Raw genomic sequence first — 22,777 nt, forward strand, 5'->3', positions numbered from 1 at the left:
TCAGAAAGTATTTCTTTGTATTTTGTATATCAATTATCCAAACAGATGAGAATGGCCTCAAATTTATTATTAGTTATGCCCAAAGGGTAGGTAAAAAGTTCCTGATTGTTTCAGAGAAGCTCTGCTTAATTTGGCCACAGAAAATGTATAAACTAAAAGTAAACATCTACTATTATGTAGACATGAATATAAGAATTAAACCAAATTTCAATAAAATAAGATTTCACCAAGAATTATTACAAGTAACATCAAACAATTTTACTTTTTATTTTGATAATAATAATAATAATTATAATAATAATAAAATAATACAACCATAGAAACAAGAAATAGCATTTAATTATATTATAGACACAAATACTACAGCTATTAAATTACAGATGACTTCATTTAAATGGATGCCTACATTAGGTCATAGAGGAACAGTTTACATAATGAGTCTACCCAAGATCTGAATTCCTATTTCCTCCTTGACTATCGAGACACATTCAGGAGTCATCCTATTCTTGCTTTAGGAGCCCTGTCAAAGTCCCTGCAGTTAGACAGGATGGATCTGGGCTGCGGAGCTGACCTGCCACTCAGGGAATTCCTTCTACACTTGATTATTTCATCACAGAGGTGATCAAAAAAGGTCTGAATCTGTATCTGGAAAACAGGTTTTTTTGTTGTTGTTGTTTTGGGGGGTTCTGGGTATTATTATTTTTTTTTTTACACTGTAATCTGGAATTATCATGACAGTATGCTAACATAACCAAACTAATTTTAATCCAGTCAGACTCTGTACTAATGACAATGACTCGGAGGGTAGATTTAAGTATGAGTAGGTAAACCTGCCCCAAATCGTGGATGTATATTTGGCAGTTGAGGCGCTTGTTACCCCAGCCTTATTGTTACAGGAAGCACAAAGCAGATAAATTAAGGCCAACTTGCATATGGCTGGGAGTTGCAATAACATCAGTGTAAGACAGACACCCTGTCTAAAATAGTATAAACTAAAAGTTATTGGAGTGGAAATAGTCCCTTGTAGTCAGTATTTTTTACAGCTGAATACTCTTACACAGGCAAGTATTTCTATTTGACAGGGAGCAAAAGTTGCTTTTGCCTTAATCAGAGGCACACTGCTGAATTACATCTGTTGCTACTTTGAATAACCTTGTTTTCTCTGGTTTAGGACTTGCTTAAACATGTTGAACAACACGCCTTTGAACCCACCTATAAAACCAGGTGCACAGAAACAAAGATAGCCACCCAATACGTCTTTACAGATGCTAGAAGTGCCACATGGATGTGACAGGCAGGCAGCGACATCCGCTTCGCAAAACTGACCAGTAAAACCTGATGAAAAATGGAGTAACAGAAGACATAAAAAAATTATTATATTTAGACTGAGAAAACAGACAAGTGAAAGACCAATTTTGCTAAGTACTTTTGTGTTCTTTATTTATATTTAAAATTTTTATTTAGGATAGAGTAAAATACTACAGTTTCTTTGAAAGTTTCCATTTCATTACAAAGCAATTCTAAATGGACAAAAGAACTGTATGATAAAGCCATAATTGCTATAATAATAAAAAAGATTCAAGATACAACAGGTCTTCAAGAGAATTTGATAGAATATAAATTTCTTCAAGTGGTTTTATGCAGATATTGCTATCTTTATTGATATTTCAGTAAGCACACAGTTGATAAAAGCCTTCTCAATTTTAGTGTGGTGTTCTTACACCACACTAAAAAAACATCCTGTGTTTCCAAGCCAGAAGAGAAAATTGTTCCATTACATTCCATTATAAAGCAGGTATTATAATACCTGACAGGTTTGGCAGCTTATTGATGTTGATTTTTTGAACCAATTAATTTATAGTTCATATGAAATCTAATCTTGTGAAACATTTGAGCATCTGTGTTTCTTGTTGAGGACGACATATACACAAAATTTAAGAAGCAAATTCAAAGATAAAATAGAAATCTACATTTTACACTTAGGGTATATTTGCCATGGTATTATAGTTTCTGATACCATCATCTAGCAAGAAAATCGCATGGTTCATTGATGACAGCACCTTTATTTTAGAACACACAATAAATAGTTGCAAGTAAATGTTCTTTGTTTCACTGAAAAATTTGTTTTAAAACCCAATAAATATTTTAAAATTAATTGATATAAAGCAATTAAAAAATCAATCAGTGTGTATGTACCTAGGACCTAAGTGTTGAATATAAATGCCAGGTTTCAAACTTTAGAATTTTTCTTGTAACTTTTGTCATAAAAAGCCAATGAGTTAAAGTACAAAAGGTATAGTTTTCTGTTCTCTCATTAACTGAGCACTTTAAAAGTTTCTAAAAGTTTTTAGATTCTTGCAAAAATAATGTTACAGAAAAGATCAAAAGAGACTGAACCAATTTATTATAATTTAACAACAGCATGAAAAGCCACTAAAGACTTAAACCAGAGATTTGGTTCAGTGAGCTAAATAGAATTAGTTCCAACATCTTACAAACTTGGATACCAAGTCTGGCTGAAGATTTGAACTTCACATTTCATTGTGAAAAAGATTTACAAAGGAATGCTGTGCTTTAGTAGCAAAGGTAGTGCCAGAACAGGTTCTAGTGTGCCATCGAGTTGCCCCATATCTGACCTTGTGTTCATCAATGTTTTACACAAGGAGAAAAAGGAAGAATCTTTGGTCAAAGATGTCCAAACAAATCTGTATTCGTACAGCATACTGTGACAGGTCTAAAAACTAAACATAGCCCTGTATTTATAGCATTTATTAAGTGCAAATCCAGAGTAATAAATTAAATTTTTAAAACAAAATTTTAAAAGTTCAGTCCTGCTTGAGCCTAGTTTAGCACAGTCTTTAAATTACAGGAACTATAAATCATGTCCTTAGGGCATGACTGAAGAGCTCCTGATCTGGAAGATTTTTTAGGTTTTGAGCAGCTGGTTCAATGAGGTAAGAGAGCAACTTCTGACCATCAGGGTAAAATGTTGAAACATGCTGCACTTTAGAAATCCTGGCTTGTGTAACAGCTCTTTGAGGCATAAATACAAGACAATGCATATTAAAACTGCCCTACACAAGCAGTCACTTTGGTTTCTAAATCAGTGGATGCAGAAGGGTGTCTTGAAGCTATGTTTCTATTCCATCCCAAACACCAGCTGTGCAACATTCTCACACAGCTGAAGTTTTCCTCCCTCTTGATTGCTATTAAAAATTTAAGCATCTCTCTCATTTTTGCCTTTGTAAATAGCTGTTAACATCTGCTTACTGAAGTATTACATAAAACTAATATAAAAAATTATGATAAAGAAGTAAAAGGGAAACATTAATCACTGATAGTAACAGTTATATACAGATATATATATGTGGTTATGTGACTGTCATCCAAGTACAGATACTGAATATAGAAAAGCCAACATGATATTTTTTTTGTTTGACAAACTAAAAGTAATTATTCATGATAACTTTATAGATTGGAAATAAAGATGTTAACCTATGTGTGCTTTTCTTTTTATGTTTTGAATTAATTATCAAATTGTTGCAGCATAGAGAAATATATCTGAATTTACTATACTAAGTTGAGGAACAAAGGGTGGTGGTTTCAGGGCCCAATTTCAATATTCAACATCTGGGTTTGTATAAAGTTTCTTATCAAAATAGTTTCAGCAGCAGTACTTAAGAATGTACTATTTCCTATAAAAAGAAATGAGTGTCGGTTTATTTTTCTGCTACAGACACTCAAAAGATACTTCGTGAATTTAGATAATGAAAATTTAGCAGCAGAGTATTTTTTTTTTTCCTCAGAAATGCTGCATTTACATTCTTCAGATGTTTCTTTCTGAACAACCTAAATGCCTCATGACAAAAGTGATTTCTACTAGTCAGGCTGTGACACTTAAACTCTCCAGGGAGATCATTGCATTGTGATCCATTCTGACACAGTCCAGCCACACAGTGATTTATGGCAATTTCACTACATGGCTCCTTATATTCTGGATGGCAGGTACATCTGAAGCTATTAACTGAAACCTCACATTAAGGGTAATTGTCAAGGCCAGCAGGATTTGATGTGCATTCATTCACTCTTATTGAACAAATATTGCTTCTGGGGATAAAGTTATATGGTTCCTGTTAAAATTACAGTGGGAGAAGCTTAAACAGACTGAGAAAAACATGTCAGGATTTAATAAATTAATTTAAAACCTGGACAATATTTTCACAGTTGTTAAGTTTCTTACATACCAATGGATTACTAATTTCTCCTTATTTGCACTGGATGTGATAATAATAACATACAAGCTATTTTATTAATTTGGGTTTTGAGACAGTGATTGTTAACTGTTTCTTTCATTCAATACCTATCATAATGAAATCCTACATTTGTTTGGGCCCTCTAATTTCAAATATAAAAATTGTACTTATTGCAAACATTATACAAAATGTAAAATGTATAAAAATATGCAACTTATAATAGCATAATTGAACAAAATAGAGAGGGGGTAATAGAGGAAAAATCACCTTTGGGTGACAGACCAGGGATAAAAAATGCTGCTGTTGCCTCAGATGATACAAAAGAAAAGTGTTTTATTGTAACCATCTGCTCTAATAAATACATGTGATTGTTGTGTTGAAGTAACCAGGCAAACTATAAAAGAAACAATGGAAGATGCAATTTTCTTTGTTGTATCCTTGCGTATACGGTTTCTGGAACTCAGAGATCAAAACCCACCAATTATCAGTAAAGACAACTGGAACTTCAGCAATTAGATTAGGATAACAGAATTATTAATTAAAAGTTTTAAAACCTTCATGTTCCAAAATTGAAGAGACTGAGAAATTATGCATATGCGACTTTAAGAAAGCTTTTGTGTTCTCTGAAGACTGCTTATTTTCACAAGCAGACCTCGTGATCTAACAACAGCCACAATCTGAAAAATGTTATTCTGTTCCTATGAGAAATTCAGCTGTCATTTTATTTCCCCATGTAGCTTGGGGACAAGTCAAAACTTGTGTTTATGTACACATAATCTGAAAGAGAGTTAAAACATATTGTAAAATGTGCTATTATGAGTATTTAGGGTGTTTGCACTTCTGTTTCTTACCTACATATTCCATTCCTGAAACAAATCAGTAAATATTCTAGGCAACATATTTTCAACAGATTTAAAATTTTCTGTCATTTAGGTTTAAAGTGAAACATTTCAACAGTTTTGAACCTTTTACCAAGTCTTCTCAACTAAGTAGTAATTGAAAAAAATAAAGCTCCTAGGCCAAAATTCAGTTTTTATCCCATCATGTCAGCATTTTTTTAATGAAATAATATTTCATTGGCTATTCCTCAGAAAGTTCTGCTGGCATTTGAAAAGTCATAACCACAACTCGCTTTGAATTTTATATTATCATTTTCTGACAAGAAGACTGAAAAAAAGTCTTTTCAGCAAAAACTTGTGTACATTGTTTAAACTCAATTTAGTCTAGAGAGGAATCTTAAATAGCAGTCAGTCCACCTTCTGCTTACTACTCACTCACTTTAGTATCAACAAACATGTACATTTTAAAATATTCTTGACACCACTGAAGTTCTGTCTCAGTAATGTCAGGTTGTTTACTGGAAACACTAATGTGACAATGATGGCAAGCTGATGTACCCGTGACAGGCAACAAATGGAGATTGCATCCAGGCTACAGGTAATATCTTTCCTCCAAGATGGATTTACTCTAAGATCAGTTCTGATTCAGATATTCCCAGTGGACAGACCTCACAGGTAGACCTTGCAGAGCTAGCAGCATACCATATATAAGCCTGAGTCCACATACCTTTCTGGCCCTCTTCTAGTGTTTTACTAAGCAGTTACTGTTGTCCAATTGGTCCTAGTCACCTCTGTGCTAGGGCAGAAATTCTTGACACAGGCAGAGCAACTCCCCTTCGCTCATGTATTTGCAGGTGCTGCTCAAACCTGAAAATTCATTTTTACCTACACATGCTTCTGCTGTGCGCATACACAAGAGAGTTAAAGGGCGTTATTATATCTATTTCATGAATGCAGCACATTGAGGGATCAGACCAAAGTTACAGGTTTGTATAAACTGTGTGGACCTGAATGTAAGTTACGTGGCATATTTACAGATCAAAAAGTTGTCAGATTAAACTGAGTTATCTAATAGTAAAAAGCTCTTCTCCAACAGTTTGATCACTATCTACTGAACACCAGTGATTTCCTGATAATTTCATTCACTAATGAGCTCTAGCATTATGGATAAACCCAACTTTTTTCCATGTTTCATGATCAAAGCCTGAATGCCTACAGCTCCATACAGAGGCACAAATTCTTTAGTTCTTTAGTTCAATAAATATTAATAGGCTTTGGGAGATAAGTAGTAGTTGGTAACACACACATTCCAACCATGGCACGTGGGGACTCTGTATGGCAGATTTAAATCTTAACACCATATTTTAAAGTATTGTGTTCAGCTAGGTTTAGTTTAATAATTTTAATAAACTTCTATTATTTATATAGAGAATATGATGGCCAGACAGGCAGGGTAAACCTCACTGACAAGCAATACAGTCCCATGGTACACAAATGAGAAGACTTGAGCAGGTCCAGTGCTGGTAACCAGGGTCTGCCACGGACCAGTGATGACCAGACAGCCTGCAGTGACATGGCAGGTCTGAGATGAAGCTGGGAAGTCAGTCAGCCAGGCAAGGTAAGATTGGCAGGAGCCTGCTGGTATGCTCTGATACATGGCAGGGAACTACATCACTTCTTGCACAAGTAGAACTCTTGACCAAATATCTTGACTTGGAGATTTCTTTTTCCACAACATTGATACACTGCTGAATCCCATTCAGGTTGAATTATCTGGATCTCTTTGCAGATTAACTGCCTGGTTGTTCCCAATTTGTATGTATTTGTTTATAACTGCCAAAAAGGATGCGTCTTCACCGAATTGAATTTCCTTTCTTTTCCAGACCATTAGTAGAGTTTTTCCCTGTCTCTCTCCCAGATTGGTGCCATCTGCAAGTTCTGTCATAATATTCCCAATTAAGTCATCCAGGTCATTGATGAAGAACACTGATGAAGAGCATTAGTGGACCCAAAACACTTTCAGTGACATTCTTTTCCACTCTGAATCACTATCATATTTTACTATTTTTTCCAGTGAGGTACATGTAGTTTAGAGCTAGTTCCAATGAGACAGTGTTCCTTTGGTTTCCTTACACGAATGCTGATGCACTCAAGATATGTATCACCTACTCCTTCCTTTGTCCAGAGGTTTATTACCACCTGACAACAGATATTGCAATGGTTTCACACATTTTGTTCCTGAGAAATCCATGTTACCTAGTGAGTGTCATCTTTCTGTTGGTTTCAGATGTTTATAAATACTTCATCTTTACATTTTTTCTAGTATTTTTTCAAGAATTCAAGTTCGATCTGACAGTTCTGTACTTCATCTGCTTTTTCCTACCTTTCTGTTATTTGACCTATCCACAAGCCAATAGCTCTGAAATTGCTCTGAATAATTTATAAATACCACAGCTGAAGTTGTGGCCAAACAAACCTTAAAGTATATATTTTCATCTAAGTGTTTTCTAGATTATAATTTTTTTTTTTTTTTTTAATGGTAAAAGACCTTCCTTTTAGGCAGTTTGATGTAGTTGACTTTTTTTGCTTGATGTCAAGCAGAAAGGATGTTGAAAACTTCTTGGCATCATATGTCAACAATTTTCTTTGTGGAGAAGCAGATTGAAACTTTCCTTTCTCTCTTGTAAAGAGTTACCCAAATATCAACTCCACATTTCCTCCCACCTTTTTTATTTCTTTTCTTTTTTAAAAGTACTTCTTCTGTTCTTGAATATAGAGCAAACCAGCAGAATAGAAATTAATTATCTAGAAAGTTATTTCAAAAGTATTGACTTAATAAACTTTTCTGCTAGTCATCTTCAAATTTCTCTGTAAGAGCTCTGACCTTTCTGTCACTTTCTCTTCATTCTCCCCCTGTCTAGAATTTTGTTCTGCCAGTGAGGGCTAATAAGTGCATCACTTTCCTCTTAGTCTGACTTGATGACTATTGCTACTCCTTTGGGCAAGCTGGACCTTAAGTCATACAATTTAACAAGAAGATGTAAGACAACTATTGCTTTACTATGTTTTTCTTTCAAAAAATCCCTCAAACAGGAAAAAGCCTAAAGGCCAAATATGTCTTTCCATAATGTAAGAACATTTCTGTCAGTTTGACCAAAAGATGAATTAGACCTGGAGAAAAAGGGTTAAATAAGAACAGAGGCATACTCTGCACATCTTACAGAAATACACCAGAAGACTTACAGCTATTACAACAGAAGTTTTATTACTGTACCACAGCAGGCAACTTCCGTTTCTCTATCGTTTACACTAAGAAGCCATAGAATAAGTTTTTATTCTGACTGTGCTTGCTGCCTTGGAGTGTGTCACACTCACTATCTTATCATTTTGTGGTATGATGCATTAGAACAGGACCTAATGCTGGTTTACAACTACAGACTAATACAGACACAAAAGCAGAAAGAAAAAAGAAAAGTGTTATGAAATAATAACAGTTATACATTTTCATTTTACCAGAAGGACTGCAAAGGGGTGAGTGTTTGTGGCTTCTTTCTGGCAGGATTTTAAGACATACTGAGAAGGTGATGTGTATCACAGTACATCCCATGTTTCTTACTACCAATAAGTAATTTATTATTCTTTCCTATATAACCTGTTCTTGTAATTTATACACAAAACCTATGGCATTTATAAATTCCTTATGCATAATGAAAAAATGAGAGTAAGAAATTGGCTAATGGAGATAGTTTTGATTTTTCCATATTATTTTTTGTTGCACCATCTCATAGATCAGTCTTATATGGTATTACTTAATGAAGCATAACTACAGGAGTTGAAAAATGATAAAACTTCAACAGGTAATTAAAGCTAGGTTCCAGAGATATGCTCCTCTGCTCCTTCTACCAGGGATTGACTGTTGTCTTGGTTTCAGCTGGGATGGAGTTCATTATCTTCTTGGGAGCTAGTATGGCGCTGTGGTTTGGCTTCGATGTGAGAACAATGCTGATAATGCACTGATAGTTTCAGTTGCAGCTGAGTAATATCTATATAAGTCAAGGACTTTTCGGTTCCTCAGACCTTGTTAGCAAAAAGGCTGGAGGGGCACAAGGAATCAGGAGGGGACGCAGCCAAGTCAGCTGACCAAAACTAGCCAAAGAGGTATTCCATACCGTGGGATGTGGGATGTCATGCCTGGTATATATATCCGGGGAGCTGGCCGGGGGAGGTGGATCATTGCTGGGGGACTGGCTGGGTGTTGGTCAGCGGGTGGTGAGCAGTTGCATTGTGCACCCTGCGTTTCTTTCTTCCTTTCCCTCTGGATTTTATTCTTTCCCTCCCCCTTTTCATTGTAACTGTTATTGGCATCATTCTTATTATTTTTCTTTCATTTTTATTCTATTTCATTTATTAAATTGTTCTTATCTCAACCCTCAAGTTTTACATTCCTTTCCAACTCTTCTCCCCATTCCTCTGGGTGAGGAGAGACTGAGCGAGCAGCTGTGTGGTACGTAATTACCATGACACTCTATTTACTACTTTGATATTATTTAAAACAAATTCTGTGTAACAAGACCAAAATAAATATTTCAGATGCTTGTTTCCAAAGCAGGCAAAACCAGTTAGACCTACTAGCAAGGCTGCTAGTAGGTCACTGTGTAACAGCTGCATTCAGCTTCTAGGGCAGTGGCATTTTTTAAAAATAAAAAATAATGATAGTTCATAGGAATAAATTAATAATCTAGAAGTAAAAAAGATCTTACTACTCAAATTTTGCTAGTTTAGTTAGAAAATAAATAACATCCCTTGATTCTCACCTGATTTAGAGCACCAGTAGCAAGACTAACCTGAATTAAAATGATGGTGCCCCATCAGTGAGAAAGCGAAAGTGGAACCACTTCTTCTTAAAAAAGAGAAAAATGAGGGAAGAAAAAATTCTGTACGTTTTTTTCAGAATGCCTGTTTTGTAAAAGGATATTTCTTAGAGGACTTTCTGTATTTTTTGTGGGTCTTTTGTTTTGTTTGTTGCGGTTTTTTTTCCTTTCACTGATAGCTTATAGGTAGATTACACAGGAATATTTCTGCCTGTCTATAATTAAAACAAAAACCAATCACCTTCTCCGTGCATCCTTTTTTTTGCAATGCTGATATATGCAAAAATCATGCTTTCATAGAATATATAGGGGATGCCTTATGTTTTAAAGGTGTTTTTCTGCCTTAATAGTGTTCTTTGATGCTTCCTTTTAATGTAGTTTTATGATTGCTTGATTTTATTACTTACTTTTAGTGATGTATCTTGTATATACAAAACCCTTTCATTATTGATATAGCCTTACCTTAATGCGTATAATCATCAAAACCTCTCCCTATTGTGTCTATTGTGCTAATCTGCTTTTTTTCTGAAAAAGAGTAGGAAGAGTTTCTAGTGGAAAGAATTAAGATTTAATGAAGAGAAATAGCTCTTTCTTTCCCTCAATAAAGTACACCGTTTATTCAAAACAGCATCTCCTCAAAAACAGTAATGGAAACTGATGGAGAAAAATTACATATTTTTTTTTATTTGGCAGGTCTTTATATAATTTCAAAACATTTAGTATTTCTTAGAAAGAAATACTCTTGAATTTCAATAAAAACCAAATATATGCGACGAACTATGTTTTTATACAAAAACGATAACAGTATAAAGAGCAAAAGTAATAATTAATATGTATTTTCTAACTTCTGATAATTACACAAAATTTAACTCAGCTTAATATCTCTGAAAAAATGGCCAGTGAAATATGAAGCTCCCAGTAAAATCAGAACAAGCCGTGGGCAATATTGCCATTGTACCTAGAGGCATTGCCTGCCTTTCAGAATTCCTGTGACAAGAATAAGGAGATAAGAGCATGAGCTGCTCCCCATAGTGTGATCTGATACTGGATTAAATAAAGAGGTCTTCAGTGCAATATTCTTATTTTAGAGATAAATTAAATTATTACAGAAAGTACAATTTATTGAACTTTATTTAAAGTTCTCTTTATTTAAAAGTGAATGGTTTCTGAAGTGCAACGTGAGCTTGGGCATGCATTTCCTCAGGACTGTAGAAAATTTTTAGAGTAAAATCCAGGAAGACAAATAAGCAAATAAAAATAAACATACATTAGGCTGCTATTATGTCATTCATAGTATTAAGCCATGGTATGGCAAATAATACATAACCAAAATTTTGGGGTTGAACTATTTATTAGAATTTGCTGATAAGTAAACTGTTGAATAGAGACAAAGCACATAGACATTCTTTTTCATCCATCATGTACTTTCTAGATTCTTTTGTAATTTTCAAAGATAATGTAATTATAAAATCCATATATGATCCTTCATTTCTTTTCAGATTAGAACACCCTATGATACCAGAAAAACTGAAAAAAAAACCAAGATTGTTTCTAGTAACAGATAAGTAGAGAGAAAAAAAAAAAAAAAAAAAAAAGTGGGTGACTAAAACCAGTAAAGCTACAGCTATAGACTTACAGACTTTGCTGAAGATCTGGCAAGGCAATTCTGTTAGCTGACAGTGTCAATAATTTTATACAATATTTTTACTCCTTACTAATGCAGACAGAGCCACAGAAAATGTTAATTATTTTATAGTACGTTACAGGACCAGAAGGAGATCAGTCTCACAGTGAATTGCTGAAGAAGGAAGTTATTTTAGAGGAGGGTAGGAAAGCATAAAGATAGGATAAAAACATAGAAGAAAAATGAAATGAGTGTATATATGAGAATATATATGTGTATATTTATATACATATATATATGAATGTATAAATAAGAAATATAAAAGGAAAAGAATACCGTCTAAAACAAGGAATGCTATTATTGCTTAAAAATTGGCAGTAGAATAAAGACTGTTTTGATTTTGTCCATATAAGTATACTCTAGATTTTGGTGGGGGTTTTTTTGTTGTTGTTGTTGGTTTTTTAGTTGTTTTTTTTTTAAATAAGAGATTGCCAAAAAACATAGCAGATCATAATTCAAAAAACTTTAGATCCTTGATTAGAAATTTGAATATATTTATACATATATTGGACAGATCATTTATTTCCAGAAATAGAAGTTTTGGGCCAAAAAATTGTTAAACATATAAAACAAACATAAAATTTCTGTTTAGTAGACACAGCATACTTACTTTGGAAAAAGTCCATAGTTGGATTATCACTTTAACTGCTTTAAAAATAGTACAATTTTAAGCATGTTGACCAAAATTTTAGGTGTCTATAGCAGTTTTCTGGAACAGGATGAGTGAAAAGAATTGCATTTCTAACATCAGAAAGAGATGAAAATAGAGGGAAGCCAGAGGTTGCACTAATGTGAAGGACTGAGCAGAGCAAGCAGTAGACTAAAACTCAATCAGAAAACATGATGAACTATGTATATGGGTGTTGGTGTGTGTGCTTATACACACACATACCTCACACCATACATGTATATACATTTTTTTTTTTTTTGTAAGGCAAAAGTATGAGTGTTCCTCCTGCTTACTAACAAATGCTTAATTTCTCTACAATATGGAATCTCTAAGTGGGATGCAAATATTACTGGCTTAATTTTGCTTTAAGGAACTATCTTGCATAGCTGTTTTGTGAAGCATTGTCCAAGGTAGGTTTGGTGAAGTACATTGAAACAAAGCATTATAATATAAAAATACTTGTAACATTCTCTCTGATCATATCTGCTGCCTTCTGGCCACCTACGTCTGACAATGTAGAAGGTAAATGAGGAGTAGTTACTCATTATTCTTCTAGTCCCTGCATGCTTAGAGCTGGCTTATGTGACAGAAGTAAAAGCCTTAATCTACTTGCCTCCATATGGTAACTATAAATAGGCAGACTTACAGTTAATAGTGCATTCAGTTTAGGCTTTTTGTTAACTCAGTAACTTTGTGTTTGTTTCTTGTTCTCTGAAATGGGGAACAAAGTTTCATTATCTCAAGGGTATGCTTTGAAAACAAACTAAAAGTAAAGATTAAAAGTTTTGTGATTTCTTGAAAATGTAATTTTAAAATATCCATGGCCAAACAATCAAGATACACAAGTAGCTACTCTCTGCATTCTTAGAAAAACGTATTGGTATCATAATGAGAGTAGTGAAATATGTTTTGTTTTTTTTTTTTAAACTACAGAACCTTAATTATCTACACTGCTGTAAGTTTTCTGTAGCATGCAATACTTTTGGGATAGTTCTTCACAGTGAAGGTGCTAATAAACAGCTTGAGTGCTCTTTTCTGAGACATCCATCAGTATCTTACCTTACCTTAATCCTTTCTCACCAATGACAGTACCTTAAATAAGCCCAGATACCATTCTACATGTGTCAGTTGTCTATGCAGCTAATCTTGTATGCTTCAGTTTGCATTATTTACATTTTGTCCGTGATGGCCTGTTCTAAATATACATATGACAAAGAAAGGTACTTATTTTCTACATAAAGATATAGTTGTAATGACATCTGTGCATGTCATTGACAAAAGAATCATGCATACCAAGGAATGTAGGAAATTATATGGATACAAACAATACTTGAGGTTTCTCACATGTGAAAGGGAATAAAGTAGCTTTCTAGATCTAATTAATTTGCTTACCTATGTAATAAAACTTTAGGGGTTTTTTTTTGTTTATTTGGTTGGGGTAATTTTATTGATTTATTTTATATGAATGGGCTCATTCTATCAGCCAGAGGTACTTACATATGGTAATATATTCCATTAATGTATCAGACAAAAATGTAGAGATGCCAAATATAAGAAGCAACAAATGAAAAATTAGTCAACAGTTGGTGAGTTGCAATCTTTATAGAAGAGTATAACTTCAGTGAATTGTAAAATACAGCTATGATGATGTTAACAGGTCTTTAAAATAGCTGTTTAATATTGAGACAATAGATGATTCCATTCCATTCTGTTACTGCTGTTACAGTGGTTTAGGAATGAATAGATTCAAGCTAAAAGCTGTCATAGAGGTATTTTTTCACCTGGGGGATTTGTAATGGGTTATTACAGTATTTCTCAAGACAGACATCACTGTTTTGTGTTTGCCTTTGTTAACAATAACTGAATGTCTCATTATCCATTTTGAAATAAATAGTGTTGTTTGTATTAGAAAAATGTCAAAAATTTAAGTCATCTGTTAGGGTTGGAGGATTGAATTGACGTTACGAATGAGCTGTCAATCAATGGAATATTTTTTTTCCCCAATATATTTTTAGCCTTATTAAATGACAGCACATTTTTGGAAAAAATTAGAAGCTGCCAGCAATTTTTTCTTGTTCTATTGCAGGAAAATTTCACTTACAACTGGCATGAATCACTATACTGATAAAGACAGGAATGTGGGAGGAAAATCAGAATTATAAAAGAGAAAGCAACTTAGTAAAGCTGTTATACCTAATAAGTTCAGACCCTTTCACAACAGTGAGAAATTAGCCATGTGCTCTTTTAATCATAAGTTTACTTTTTCTTTCTTCATCATAGCTTCCCTTAACATCAGCCTTGTAAGAGACTTTTTAATGAACTTAATAAAACAGACAAACTGATACTGTCTTTCTGCTGCCTTGACATTTACAGGTTTGCATTTTGTATGCAACAAGCAGCCATGTCACTGCAATTGCCTACAACCGAATGACTGAACTAAATAGATAAATAAGAAAAACTGAAGTGTTTGGCAGGATTTATTTGTATAACTTTATCTGTGTTCTTAAAAGGGAAAAGTACAGCCTGCATTAAAAAAAGTTTGTTGAGCCTGTCTAGAGGTTGTTAGCAACTGTACAACCTGTTACTCAGTACCTAGAATTGTCTTTGAGGAGCTGTATTGCCTATTAGTATGTGTCCTCCATTAAGTTTATAAACAATAGAGTTATTTAGCTAGTATAATAAATATCAGGATAATCGAACTCGATAACAAAATATTCTGAAAGCATGTATGTAGAGATTCTGTATATGTACATGTACATAAATGCATATAGATTGGTGTTCATATCTATAGCTATCCATACATACACAAAAGTCAGAAGAAAAAGAGACAATGAAGACATTGTCCAGCTTACAGATTGCTTGCAAATATGATGGATGGCACTGCCTAGATGTAAATATAATTTTGGATGTATTTATTTATTATTCCTGTCTAAATGTAGGATTTAAATTAAGCAAGAAAGCCAGCAAACTCATGTTCTTTTCCAGGATTATTTTACATTTATTGTGAGTTATTGATTTTTTGTACAGATCAGAAATTTAACTGTAATTAATATGTCCATCAAGCATATCTAGCTTTTTTGGAACCACTCTGGTATAACTGTTTCAAAAGACAGATCTTACAAAGTTAAACAGAATGAGAAGAAAATATCAGCTGAGAGAATTTAAACTGAAAAATACGACATAAGGAATTTTTCAAGAAATTGTAGTTATTTAAATCTAAATGTTAGATAATTAAGAACATCAAACCTACAATTAAAGCATATGTTTAGATAAAATAGTCTTAAAAAACAAATAGAGAACAAGTATAAAAGTTCATAAAAATTAGTATCAGCAAGGAACTGGGAGATACAGAATAATAATAAAAGAGCCTGGAAGTAAAAGTAGAAATCAGTGTGTGGGGGGAAACAGAGACATAAGGAAGTTTTAAAGTATAAAACCAGAGTGGGGTGGGTTGACCCCGGCTGACAGGTAAGTCTTCACCCAGTCACTTGCTCACCCTTGTCCAGTGGGATGGGGGAGAGAACTGGTAGGTCAAAAGTGAGAAAACTGGTGGGTCATGATAAAGACAGTTTAGTAAATGACAAACAAACAAACAAACAAACAAACAAAAACAGAGTGAGAGAGAAAAAAAAAAAAAGTAGAAGAAAAAACCAAGTGATGCAAAGGCAGTGACTGTTCAGCTCTCACCAGCAGACCGATGCCCAGCCAGTCTCCCTGCAACAGCTACTTTAGAAAAACTCTTCCCCAGTTTTTATTGGTGACCATGACATCATATACTACGGGATGTCCCTTTCCTGAGTTGGAAACTCTTGTCCCGGTTGTGTCTCCTCCCAACTTCTTGCCCACCCCCACCCTACTTGCTAGCAGGGCAGAGTGAGGAACGGCCTTGATGCTGTGCAAGTACTGCTCAGCAACAGCTAAAACACCCCTGTGCTAACAACACTGCTTTGTCACAAATTTAAACACAGCACTGTATGGGCTGCTACGAAGAAAATTAATTCCATCTCAACGATACCCAGTACACAGAGCTAATCAATTATTTGTTTGGGAGGAATACCCATTAATGACTCATATTTTTTTGGTAGTTTTGAGTCTTTCGGTTCTGTTGATGAGCAGGTCAGGGACTCTTTTTAATATCAGTTCCAAATATTGAATAATAGTAGGTTGTTTTCGTTTGGGGTTTTGGTTTTGGTTTCGTGTCCCTGTCCATCTCATCCTCCCTGCAATGAAACAGTGACAGAAGAAAAAACATACTGAAGGTAAAGGTAGACAGCTTTCCATGTTTTCAGGATCCAAACCTGCTGGATGGTATGGGTGATATTCTGTACAGAAAAGACAGGTTATAAATTTGCTATCTAGATTCTGTCACAGGTCCCCAAATGGGGCATTTTTTGCTTAGCCTTGTTATCATCTTCCCTCTGAAATTCTCTTAGGCTGAGGCTAGGACTGATTAGCATTCTTCTGTTGTATTACCATACTTAATTTTGTCTGACATTTTTGCTGATACATACACAAAATTCTAGTAACAACATCCCTATAATGTATGAGTTTCATAAGGACATAACGATTTATTCAGTATGTTATTTCTTACATCTTAGAAACCTAAACTAAATGGCACCCTTTCCTGTACCAGGCTTAAATGTCGTGATGTAAAAGTTACTGGGGAGGAGAGAGGAAGGACAAGTTAACCGTTACACTGCAGAGTGGGAAAGCAAAGAATGGTCTAGGAAGATTAGGTTTTCTACTTCCTTATTTTATTAGGTTTTCTACTTCCTTATTTTGCAAATACTGTAGAATAGTTCTGAATTTCTTTCTTCATAAAAGAGGGCTCTCATAACTCATGTAAATTTTAGAATTGTCACCTTTTTCTGCTAGGCCTTTTATGACTAAACTAGTAATATCATGTAACAAACAATTGAAGCTTTGAACTAATTTTGTAAAGGCTTCCATAAAAAAGTTAAATGAACTATGAGACCTTCTGTGGTAGCAAATGGCTGGACATTCTCAGGAATCTCACTATTAGAAGAAACATCTAAATATAGCAAGATTCTCAAACCCACAGAATTATTAGAGTTACTAAAAATATATTTAGCGTTTCACAAATATCAGAGAAAAATCAATGCTAACGTATGGAGACCCCTAATGATATTCCCTGTCATTTATTGCTTCCAAGTACCACTTTTGCAAGAGTCAGGTATGTGGCAGGTCCTGGGGAGCCAGCCGCATAACCTGTGGTTCTCCAACACCTCTATCAGTGGCCTCAGCCCTCCTCCTGGACAAAGAGTCAGCACTGATATCTCATGGATGTGACTGCCCACAGAAGTTTCACTGTAAAGACTTTGCAAAACAGCTAACATCGTATGAGTGTATTAGCCTCTATTTCCCTAAAATATTGGGTCCACTAACAACTGCCTTCAAGCAGTTCTGTACTGTTTTGCTATATGAATACTCAAAGCATCTTCTGTAAGTGGCAGACTGCTGAACAGCATTTCTACAGCTGGTTACATGGTCTGGTTTAGAAAGAATGGTATCCCAGTACAAGTTAGGATGTTAGAGGTATGAAAAAAATGTATGACTTACAAGTTATATAAATGAATTCTAACTTGAAACAAAAAATTGGTAATACAAATTTTGAACTATGCATCAGGTAATGTTTTTGGTAAGCTGAGCAACAGTTTCACATAAAAAATGCTAGACTTTCTTATCAGGCAACTTCAAAATCAAAGCAAAAAAAAAAAAATCATTACAAATTCTATGTTAAGAGGGATTGTGCAGCAGCAGCGTGAAGGACTGAATGATTTCCTAAACATTTCCCATCTGTAATCTTGATGATTTGCTTTATTTTTTGATGCAACACTTTTCCTAGGACCTCTTCCTGGAGCAAAAACTTCCACGTATAAGCTTCTACTTCATAATAAAGGTGCCAGAAAGGTTTGAAAGTACAGTCTTATTTCATGGTACAGTAAACTTTAATAACAGTGAACCTCCCAAAAAGGAAGAATTTGATTTACAATTTTTCTGTGTGTGAGTTTACGCTTAATCCGAAGTACTGCTCCTTTGATTCAGTGTATTAAGTTGAACAAAAATTGATTCTAGGTTGCATCTATCAATCCAAGCATCTTAGCTGACAGGATTTTCTGCTTCAAAATCAGTCTACTTGAGCACATGCTAATCATCCGCTAATCCCACTGAAAACTAAAATATTTATGTATTCAGTTAGGTGTAGCAGGGATAATACATCAGTGAGGCATGAATGGGAATGGGAAAGAAGCTGTGTACTAGATACAAGGTTTTGTAAGAGATGAAAACATGAGAATATCCTGTAAGAACCTAAGAAACCCGCTGTACGGTCGGTGCAGCAGTGTGTGTGGCCTAGAACTGTCTGAGAGCAGAAAAAGAGAGGCTACTTAGGAAAAGCACATTAGCTTAGCATCTTCCAGCGGTCTGCTCCCTTTGAAACCTCCAAACATTCAGGTGTAGTAAAAAAGTCCAAGGATTCATTAGTATCCACTTAAAGCCTTTTTGGTTGTGAATTTATCTAATCCCTTACCAAACCTAAATAAATTCTCTATCTACATCGCATTCTGTGGCAACAAGTTAAGAAGTGTAATGTTATCTGTTAAAAGTTCTTTTATGTGTTTTAGTCCAAAATCCCACTAAGTTATTCAAGTGCCTTCTTACTTCTTATGAACAGCCTTCTGCTTTCAGCTTAGCCCCTGCTTTCATTAATTTCTTTCTAAGCCTTCTCTCCTCTCATCGTTTTCTTCTACAAACTTAAAGGGTCCTTGCTTTTTCATAAGGCAGTTGCTGTAGTTAACGGTTCATTTTTGTTGCCTTTCTGAATATATGCCGCAAATCCAACATCTTCTACATTAATATTTCCTTAAATATCAGATTACCTGGGGAGAAGTTAAACTTTGAAGAGTGGTTCCTCACCTCTTTCTGAAACTGTGCTTCTCTACTTCACCATTTCAAGGCAAGGCTTCCAGATGACAGACTACTGTTGTAATAAACCTTTTAGTACACCACTATAACACTTGTTTTTCATTTTGTTTTATCCTTTGTGAAATTCAGTATAGATATGAAGCCATTTCCTAGTGGAAGGCTAAATTTATGCATGGCAAAACCATTGTATTTAGGCTAAAGTAACACACAGGATAAAACATTATATTTGGGAAGTTTTAAAATATTCATACAAATTCTGATTTTGGAAAAGCATTGCATATAAACAAACACTTTTTTTTTTTTTTTTTTAGCTAAAAAGATGATTGATAAAAGGTAACACCCTAATTAAGATTATGGAAAACTTTTAGGTATGGTTGAAATACTTGCAGTCTTAAAGACTGTGTGTAGGGACAAGTAGTTCAAATTCAACTTAAAGTATTATATTTGTAAAGTATACGTAAAATTGGGCAAAGATTCCTTATTTAGTAATAGAATCACAAGATAATTTATTTGGGAAATGACTTCTTCAGGCAATCTAGTCTAATCCTCATTAAGAGCAAGACCAGCTAGATCAGCTAGTTCAGGGAACTGTCCTGTCAAGATCTGAACATGCCTCCAAGGATGTGGATTCCACAAGCTTTCCAGACAATTTGTTCCAATGGCTAACCACCTTCAAAATGTGTTTGGGTTTTTTTTTCCTAATATCTAATCAGAATTGTTCTGCATTCCAATTTGGGTCCATTGCCTCTTGCTCTGCCACAATTTTCATTTCTAGAGAACAGCTTTGCTCTGTCTTCCCTGTATCCTCTTATGAGGTAGTTGTAAACATCAATAAAATATTTCCTTAGCCTTTTTTTCAGGCTGAACAGGTCCAATTACCTCAGCCATTCTTTGTACCTCAGGTTCTCCGGGACCCTGGCCGTCTTCATGGCTCTTTGTTGGACTTGCCCCAATATGGCAATGTCCTTCTTTTAGTGGAGAATGCAAAACTTAGGCACAGTCTTTCAGATGCACTTTGACAAGTCATGAGAAGAAAAATAATTATCCCTAGACTTGCTAGCTACACTCTTCCTAATGCAGCCCAGGATGCTTCTTTGCTACGGACACATGAGCTGGCTCATGTTCTGCTTGAACACCAACACCCCCAGGACCCAAGGTCATTCTTTGCAAAGCTGCTTTGCTTTCCAGCCAGTTGGCCACTAGGCTCTACTGGTGCAGGGGATTATTCTTAAAGCTGTGGGACTTGCATTTGTTGAATTCTGAGATTACTGTTGACCTGTTTCTCCAGCCTGTCAAAGTCCCTCTGAAGAGAAATCCTAGCCTTCAGCATATCAACCATTTGCCCCAGTTTTATCTCACCTGTGAATTTCCTGAGAATGTAACCCAATGTTCACTAATAAAAACACTAGACAGATTTGATTCCAGTATTAAATAATGATGAATGCCACTACCTACCAACTAGGCTTTGTGCCTTTTATCACAAATCCTTTAATGGTCCAGCCAATTTTGAGCCCATCCTACTGTCTACTTTTCCAGTCTGTACACCTCATCTTGACAACAGCATGACTCTGGGAGGTCATGTTAAAAGCCTTGCTAAAGTTAGTTGCATCCACTGCTGTCAATTTATCCACAGAGCTGGTTAATTCGTGATAGAAGGCTACCAGATTGGTTAGGCATGATTCACCCTTGGTAAATCCACAGTGACTGTTTCCAGTCACCTTCTAGTCCTTCATGTTCTTGCACACAGCTTCCAGGAACATTTATTCTATAACCTTCTCAGGGACTGAGGTTAGGCTGATATGCCAATAGTTGTGTGAATCCTCAGTGCCTTCTCTGATACCTATACTTTGTCCTCATCTACTCTTGGGTCATTGTACCTCTTCAGTAATCACAGGTGTGCAGGCAAAAAAGGAATATTCCTTCTGTTGCTGGAGTCATATGTTTCCAGCATCCCCCACCCTGAGAGTCACTATCTGCTACACTTCTCAGCACAATCTACAGCTGTCAATCCTTCCTTGCATTATGTGGCTCAGAATTTTTCCTCTACAGGCTGTGTGGAAGACCTTATTGATGTCCTGCATTTATCCTCTGTGATGGTGTGCAGTCTACTCACCTTTTTCACAGACAAGGTCACCATCACTCCCACCCCAGAAAGAAGTAATGTCTGCAGACCAAAGCCTGCATGGCAACACCATGCTTCAGGAGTACTGCCTACATCAAGGCTTCAGTTTTGCTTTGGGTATTTTCTTCAGCTGATGCTGGAGACCACACTGTAGCACATGACCACAATCATTACATGGACATTAGTTGTGAACATAGTTCTAAGAATTACCCTCAACAACCAGCAAGCCTCCACTCCCTGCCCTTTAAAACCTGTGCTTCCATCTACCAGATTTATATCTGCTCCCCAAGCAGCTTCAGCTGAGTAGTTGCTTGGCTCTCCCTTATTAGCAGTCAGGTGAAGACATGGTGTAAGGGCACTCTCCAAACAGGAAACAAGCAAAAGCCTCTAGAAGCTGTTCTTCACTCAGTACAGCAGCCTGCCAGAAGATGTTGCTCAAAAAAAGGAGGATACTAGGAGATACTTCCTACAGTTCATTTGAAAAGCCTGGAAACTGCTATGACAACTGGTATTTCTGTGTTAGCTCTTCTGCTTTCTGTGCTTGTAGTCCTTATGATACATAATTACTATATACCACTTTTATTTATGAAACTTCTTGCTTTCTACTTTCAAATCCAGTATGCTTAGTTTATTTCCTAGAATAAATATCATTTAAATAATTTATTTTCATCATGTGTTTAGTAGATGTGTTATTTCTTTATCTAACAAATGTTTAAAAATATTAATTCTCAGACTATATACATTTTTTCATTCATATATGTACTTCTTACAGCATTTCAATAATCATTTCATACATATGATTGCACTTTTTTCAGTTCTGTAAAGTAGGCAGATATTTCCATACTCATTGTTGTGTTTGTGATTGCACAAAGCAAGATATTCTTCCAAAATGAAGTGTAAAATTGAGCTTATTGACAATTGAAAGAGTAATGAAATTTACTCACAGGCTTTGTAATTTAAAAAGTAAAACTATCCTATTACATCAACATAAGAATCCAATCTTAATGTTCAAACTATTTATGCATTGGATTTGAAATAACTTGTATATCTTCTTAAATTTCTTGCTTAAAAACATATATAGTTCTTATAGGGACAATAATTTTAACCACTTCTTTTTCTTATCCATTATAAGCAATTATTTCTGTCCAAATACTAGCTATATAATGGTAAAAGGAACACGCTTATTTGACATGCTAGAACAAGGTTTAGTGCAATGTAAGTGATGTAAGAGTATGAAAAAATGCAACTAAGTACTATCATTTCATATTTTACTTGCTACTTTCCAATCAGATGACGACTAGTTGACCCACAATAAAGAAAGCAGGGAAAAAACATCTACATGTAGTCATACTATTGTCGTGGTTTAACCCCAGCCAGCAACTAATTATCACGC

At 35.0% G+C, this 22,777-nt stretch overlaps 1 protein-coding gene across 1 annotated transcript in view; it reads right to left on the bottom strand.

Annotated features, from left to right (window-relative positions):
- Positions 1-22,777, bottom strand: part of EYS (eyes shut homolog) — an 874,042-nt gene that overhangs the window by 605,291 nt on the left and 245,974 nt on the right. The window contains 1 exon segment of the mRNA XM_037392524.1: positions 1,213-1,335. Within this exon segment, the coding sequence (XP_037248421.1) occupies positions 1,213-1,335 (123 nt within the window).

This window comes from Falco rusticolus, chromosome 6 (genome assembly GCF_015220075.1).
Source record: "Falco rusticolus isolate bFalRus1 chromosome 6, bFalRus1.pri, whole genome shotgun sequence".
NCBI lineage: Eukaryota > Metazoa > Chordata > Aves > Falconiformes > Falconidae > Falco > Falco rusticolus.